At 47.0% G+C, this 7,176-nt stretch overlaps 1 protein-coding gene across 1 annotated transcript; it reads left to right on the forward strand.

The window, feature by feature from the left end:
• Nucleotides 1–68: 68 nt before the first annotated feature.
• On the forward strand, nucleotides 69–7,176 carry PXMP4 (peroxisomal membrane protein 4). Its single transcript, XM_005532869.3, has 4 exons — nucleotides 69–233; nucleotides 536–598; nucleotides 1,107–1,305; nucleotides 2,219–7,176. The coding sequence occupies exons 1-4, from the start codon at nucleotides 103–105 to the stop codon at nucleotides 2,480–2,482; spliced, it is 657 nt and encodes a 218-aa protein (XP_005532926.1). The 5' UTR covers nucleotides 69–102; the 3' UTR covers nucleotides 2,483–7,176.

Genomic DNA, 7,176 nt, shown 5'->3' on the forward strand with positions numbered 1-7,176 from the left:
GTGATGCCGCTTATTGGCCGAGAGCCGTGATTGACATGGGTGAGAGCCTATGGGAGCGGCGTGCGGGGCACCGCCCCCGGAAGCGGCGTGCGGCGGGGTGCCATGGCCGGCGGGGCCATGGCGGGCGCTGGGGATTCGGTTCGCGCTCTGCTCCGCGCCGCCAACGCGCTCCTGCAGCAGCGCCGCTACCACGCCGCGCTCGCCGTCATCAAGGGATTCCGCAATGGCGCCGTGTGAGTGCCGGGCCCGCTCGGTGGGGAGGCCGGGGATGCTGTGGCGGGGGTGCGGGGAAGGCGACTCCTCCTCCCTCAGTTGCAGTTGGGGTGGTCTGAGCTGGGGTTCGGGCCTGGCTCGCTGAGGTGCCTGTGCTCTTCACCCTCCGGCTGGTTCCTCCCGGTTTGTTGTGCTGCTGCTGTTGGGCAGTGTTAAAAGTAGTAGATATTTGGCTAAATAACCTTTTTTGGCTGTTAGAATAGAAATGTAATAATTTCGTGGTGTAATACAAACTCTATGAAATATCTATCCACCTTTACAGTTATGGAGCCAAAATCCGTGCCCCGCATGCCCTGGTGATGACTTTCCTGTTCAAGAGTGGAAGGTATGAACCCTAATTCTGCATTTCTGTGGTGCTGCTTAGAATATTTTCATCACAGCTGTCCGTTTTTCACGTTTCCAGAGAGTTTAAAAAGTTGAGCCATGTCCTGATAGTGAAGCAGACACAAATGTATATAATTGAGGGAGTTAATCACTCATGGAATGGTTGATGCGAACCAGAGGACAGAGGGGGAATCAGCAGATGCCAACAGCAGTGTTCTGTCCTGTGTTGAAATATGGGAGCTCAGGCTATAGCAGTGCCTTTTCCTTAGTGCCAGAGGTTTGCATTTAGAAGAAAAAAAAAAAGAGTTTTAAAAGGGCTGTTTGAGTAGTGAGAAAATGAAACACAGTCCACAGTCTGTGCTCTGGTGGGTGAGCCTGAGCTGAGAGGATTTCTCCTCCTTCCTAAGACGTTCCTGGGATGCCCAAGCCATCAGGGTAGGTCAGGGGTGCAGTGACCAGGCTGAGTGAGTGCTTTTTCGCTCTCCTGATTGTCTGTTTCTTTCCCTCAGCTTAAGGGAGAAGCTGAAATCCATTGCCCAGGCTACGTACGCTCATTCCCGGAACCTGGCCTATTTTGTGTTCACCTACAAGGGGCTCCTGGCAGCACAGTCTGGGCTGCAGGGGAAAAAAATCCCCTTTCATTCTTTCCTTGCAGCCTGCATTGGGGGCTGGCTGGTGTTTGGTGACAACAATCCCATCAACAGCCAGGTAAAGGCATTTGCTGTAGGTTTCTTTGGGAAGGAGAAACAACAGGCGTGCCAGGTTGGTGGCGCCTGTTTCTTGTGGTTCTGACCACAAAGCATTGCTCTTTTATCATATTCTCTGCACAAATTGCTGTTTTCACTGCTCTACACCCAAGTCCCAGCTGTGGTTGTGTGTCTCCATGGGCAGTGTGGGCAGTTGGAGTGCTGGAAGGCCAGGTTTGCCTCCAGAGATGTGCTGAGTCCTTAGGAAAGCAGTCAGGTGATCCAAAGCTGTGGGGTTATCCCACCTATCTCCTGAGCTGTGGTCACTCCCTGTGTGTTCATGGTCTGGCCATCACAGGGTTAAACTCTTTACCTGAAGTCTTCTGAGTGTAGGCTGTGATTATTTAGATCTGTGCTGGACTAAACTGGCTAAACTGACAATTAAACTGGTTAAACTGAAGAAAGCTGCTCAGGGGGTGTTTGATTTAAAGCTGGTGCTTAACACACAGTCACAAACCAAGGAGTAAAACACAGAGCTGCAGATTAATCCAAAGTGCTCGACTTAAGTTGGGCCTTCAGGCTGGTGTTAGGCTGTGCCCAGGCTCCTGAGCTCACACCTGCTTGGCAGGACATCTCTGGGTCTGTTCCACCAGCACCACCTGAGGTGGCATGAGCTGGGCAAAGACAGAAGTTGTGCAATTGCACAGGAGTGTTGCATGAAGTGCAGCCTGGTGGTTGCTAAATCAGAGCAGCAGGACTTTGAGGGGACACAAATACCTGTGGCTTTGCAGACTGCTTAAACAAGAAATTACAGCATGTTTGCTTTGAAGTGGGGGAATTGTTGCCACCCCTCCTGGCTGGATTGTCACTTCTGAATCCCTGGAGCTGGCTGTGCTCAGTACTTACCCCTGCTCTCTGGGTTTCTCCTCCTGCAGATCATCATGTACCTGCTGTCCCGGATCCTGTTCGGTTTGTCTCGGCTGGCTGTGGAAAAGGGCTACATCCCACAGCCCAAGCAGGATCCCTTCCCTCTCGTGGCTGCCCTGGTGTGGGGGACAGTCCTGTGGCTCTTTGAATACCACAGGGAGACTCTGCAGCCCTCCCTGCAGTCCTCCATGACCTACCTGTATGAGGACAGTGAGGTGTGGCACGACCTGTCTGACTTCCTCATTTACAACAAAAGGACAGACAGCAAGTAGGTGCTTCACTCTAAAACAGCTCAGAATGGGATGGGAGCACCCAGCAGCTGAGGGAAAAGGTTATTCTGTTGCTCTTGACCTGTGATTTTTTAAGTTAACATCTATCAAGTAGAGTTGGCTCTTGTGTCCTGGCCAGAATGTTCTGATCAGTCTTTTGGCTCCTTTTAGAGCAGGCACACGCCTCACAGAAACTTGGTGGAGTCTTTTTTAAGAGGCCTTATTTTCCCTACAAGTGTGGTGTTGGGGTTTGTTCTTTAAAAACTAAATATATTTATAAAATGACAGCCTGACACTAAGTGGAGAATATGAAAACATGTTCTAGGACTCATCTGAATGTTTACAAGTGGGTTTTTTTGTGCTGCTAAGCTCACCATGGTGTGATTGAGGGTGAAGGGAGTGGGGGACCTGCTGAGCTCTGAAAGCAGGGCCATCATTTCTTCATTGCTGTGGATGGCTGGAAATCCTGTTTAAACTATTACAAGGACAGCTGTGTGCTCCTTGAGAGAGTTCCTCTATAGTTTTCCCTCAGGGACACAATAAAGTGGGTGAGAATAGAACTGTTAGGATTCTCTTGTACAAGCCTGGTAAATCAGCTTGGAAAGACTATTTTTGCTTGGTTTCTTTCCTGCACTTGGGCTGAATCTGTGCCTCTGCACTAATGAATACCCTGTAATTATTTTAAACTTGTTTATAAAGCTTTTAAAAGCTGCTTGAACTGAATACCAAAAAACAGTTACACAACTTGGGCTCCTCTATAACCAGGCTGGGGACTTTGTGTGTCCAGGGGAGCAACATTTACCAAGCACTTTTATTTTGGTGGAGCATGACAAGGGTTTCTCTGAGGTCCAGAATCTGCCCTCTGCAGTAGTGGCACTTGTTGGCTGTAGCCAGATTTGAATCTGATTTTGCACCTGTAGTTTGTGCAGACTAATTACTGAGCCAGGCTGAGACCATGAATTCATTTATTAATTATCTTCCTCTCAAAAACACTCTTCTGAGCCCAGGATAGGGCAGCACACCCTGGGCTGTGGCAGAAGATTGACTAGATAGCTAAGAAAGCACAAAAAGGGATTTAATTAATCAATTAATAAATTCAAACTCCTAATAGTTCAAGGCATTCACCTGCTATATAACACTACACAGTTCACTCAATGATGTGCACTGAAATAATTCCTGCCACTCTGGTTTGATGTGGTGATATTTCCAAGAGAATCATGGCTCAGTTGGGACTGTTTGGTTCACTTTCCCTGTATCCACCTGCTTTTTCCTGACCTGCCCATGTAATTTCATAATGCTGCTGATGTTCTCTTCATCATCTTTTGAACTCTTTACCCTCCAGGCTCTGGCAGTTTCTCCTATTCAATGGTACAGCTGAAACGGTACATTTAACTTCAGGGAGCTTCTGAGTAGAAAAAAATTCTCAAGTTCTTCTTAAGTCATTTTGCCTTGTCCTCCTAAACTCCTTTATTACTGTTGCTCATATTCAGAGTGCTGCTTTGCTCTTTATTTTTCCACTTTTCTTCATCCATGCAAATCCATGATGTACGTGGTGGCCAAAAACCAAGATACTTCTTTGTCATAATAACTCTCAATGATCTCTTTAACTTCTAACTTCATTGCTAACTTGTAATTAACTGCTGTTACAGTCTGGACTGAATAATTGAATTGGGACATCCATCAGACCCCATGAAAGCTGTAAAATTAGGAATTTGGTTTCTTTCTTTTGGTTCAATATTTTTCTCTGTACAGAGAAGCATAAAGATTCAATACAGAAAACCTGAAGCTATAGGTGAGATCTGATTCCTTTATAAACATCTTTATTTCCACCACTGCTGGGTATTTGAAGCATCACAATTTTTCTGTTGGAACCTCAATATTGTTCCAAATAAGAGCATTGGTATTCTGCTAAAATTGCTGAATTCCTGCAAGCTTTGATGGGATTTCAGAAAGCTGACAGCTGTGGCTTGGGAATTGCTCCGTAAAACTATTAAACTCACAAATCCTTGACCATGTGTAATTATTGCAGCAAAAGAAGCTGTGGGCTGGTTCTGTGAGCTGGGTGTCTCTGAGAAGGTTTTGATCTGTTAAATCTGTAGCTGGTATTTCTTTCTCTGAGAAAAGCTTGTGGTTCCCTTGGAGGTGGAATAATCTTCCTGTGCTGGGAATTGTAGCAATGTGGCTGCTGCTGAAGCACCTCAGTGTCCATGAGAAGGACAAGGGGCCTTTCATGACCATTCCACACTGCTCTCTGTCCTCTCTAGAAAATAAATCCCAGCCAAAAAACCAGGAATCAACCTGGCACCAATGACCATGACTTCTTGGTTCAAAATGCCCTTTTTCTCTTGGGAATCTCTCCCTTTCTAAGGAAACAGTGCCTGAGCTTCCAACCATCTGTAGTGGAGCTGCAGGAGGCAGCTGCCATCCCTGGAAGCCCAGCTCCTCCCGGGAGCACAACCTTCGGGGCTTTGCTGACCGTTGGTTTTCCCGCTGTGCTGGGGCAGGACGTTAAGCTGCAAGTCACTGCTTTCCCCAGGGAAGTAATTGGGACAGCTCCTTAATGACATCAGCCCCCATGGCTGTCCCTGGGACCAGATAGCTGGGGATGAGCCCCTTCTGCCACCAAAGGTGTTGGAACAATGCAGGCGTGTAGTAGGGAAGTGAACTAGAAGTAATTTGTCTGAGTCAGACTTTTGGGATATGTAAGTGACACTCCCTGCCCTCCCCCAGGGCATTGTGTGGGGAATGGAGTGGCCTGTTTGGGTTCCCTTTTTATTAGCATTAAAAGCAAAAGAAATAAAGAGGCAGTTGGGAAGCCACCTGCGTATGGCCAAGTGTTTAAGGATCACAAAGAAGGGCCATTTTCTCCCCCCAGCCCCGACTGGTTTTGAATTTTAAGATGAGCATGGGGTTGTTTGCCTACAGCAAGTTTATTTTCCCATGTTATTTCTTCCTAGACACCTGACTGATGCTGAGTGTCTCTAAGGAGGAGCAGAGTGTCTCGATCTTAGCTCAGTTTGTCAAAAACGAGGAGGACTGGGTAAAATTGAAGTGTTTTAAAATGATGCTTCTCCCTCAGATTTTAAGCTTCTCTTAGAGGCAGTTTTAAAGGTTAATGAATCAAACTGATCAAAAGTTTTCAGCCATCCTGAGCTTTTCAAGCAGACTGACTATCCTGGGCTATTAATCATTTATTTTATGAAGGAACAAAGCAGGCTCAGGGTTATTTACTGCTGCTGCCTGCTGCCCTGGCATACCCACTGTGCTTCCCTTCCCTTTGGAGGACAGCTTGTGTGCTGGGGCTGGCTCTGGGGATGGCTGGAGAACCCTTTCCGGGACAATTGCATTATTTAACAAAGGTGAAAATGAGACAGCTGCCTGACATTTGGGTTAGGGAAGGTTTTCTGGGCTGTTTTTGATGCTGGCAGTGAAGGAGAGGATATTTCTGAAAGCAAAACCTGTGTTTGGCCATTCAGTGCTGCAGAGAAGGGCTCGAGGAGGCTGGGGCTGCTGAAGGTGTGACCCTGTGTCTGTAATGGGATTTGTCCTGGTCACCATCCCTGTGGCTGTGCAATAAGCAGAGAACTGGCCCTGTTCAGGGCATTTATCATAGAATTGTGGGATGGTTTAGGCTGGATGGGACCTTAAAAACCATCCCACCCCTGCCAAGGGCAGGGAAACCTTCTACTATCCCAGGAGGCTCCAAGCCCCAATGTCCAGCCTGGCCTTGGACACTTGCAGGGATGGAGCAGCCACAGCTGCTCTGGGCACCCTGTGCCAGGGTGGAGAGGCTGCAGAGAAGCTTTGATATTGGTGCTATGAGACTTTCCTGCCCTGCTAGAGCAGGTCAAGCTCTACACCGAGCTGGGTGTGGGTGGAAGGGCAGAGATGATCCCTGGCTGCTGAAAGAGACCCAAAGCAGAGTCTCTCTGTGCAGAGTGAGCTCTGCTGCCAGCTGGGAGCTGCTGTGGCTGACTGGTGCTACTGGAGCCACCAGAACCCTGTGCAGATCCCTCACCCAGGAGAAACTGCTGGGACTCCAACTCATTTTCCCTGCATCAGCACAAAGGTGACCTTTGGTTAATACCCTGAGCTGTGCACTGCTCCCTATTTGTCAGCTTGTGTTTGTCTCCCTGGCTCATGCCAGCCTGAAGCAGAATTTGTTTTCTGATGTTGCTTTTGAAACCCAGAAGATAAGGGAGGAGGGAAAATAAGGTGTCATGTCTGTCTGCCACTGTTAATATTTCTGGGATGTTAATCTTGAGTTTTCAACCTGTGTGTTCCTACCAGATTGGTGGAGGAGGTAACTTTTTTCTTTACTTAGAAGAACTTTCATGTATTTGGTGATGAGGAGGGAGAAAAACAAACTAAAATCTCTATAATGCAGGTATCATTACCTCTGCTTTTATATATATATATTTTGTATTCATAATTGCTGTGTAATCCAGGCCCAGATTTTCTGACAGCATAGAATAAAGAACATAAACTCAGGTAACTTATGTGACACTGATCAGAATGCTTGTAGAAAAATCTTGGGGTTTGGGTTTAAAACAATAAAAAGAGGAGGCAGTGGGTTGTTGACATGGCTCTGTCCATAATGAATTGCCTTCTTGTGGTTGTTATTTCTGTATAATCACTCTTTGACTATTACAATACTGTGCTTTTTCTAAAAATAAAAATCCTAATTTTTTGTCTTT

The sequence above is a fragment of the Pseudopodoces humilis genome, chromosome 19 (assembly GCF_049639895.1).
Source record: "Pseudopodoces humilis isolate 2021_Gansu_Grassland_sample_001 chromosome 19, ASM4963989v1, whole genome shotgun sequence".
NCBI lineage: Eukaryota > Metazoa > Chordata > Aves > Passeriformes > Paridae > Pseudopodoces > Pseudopodoces humilis.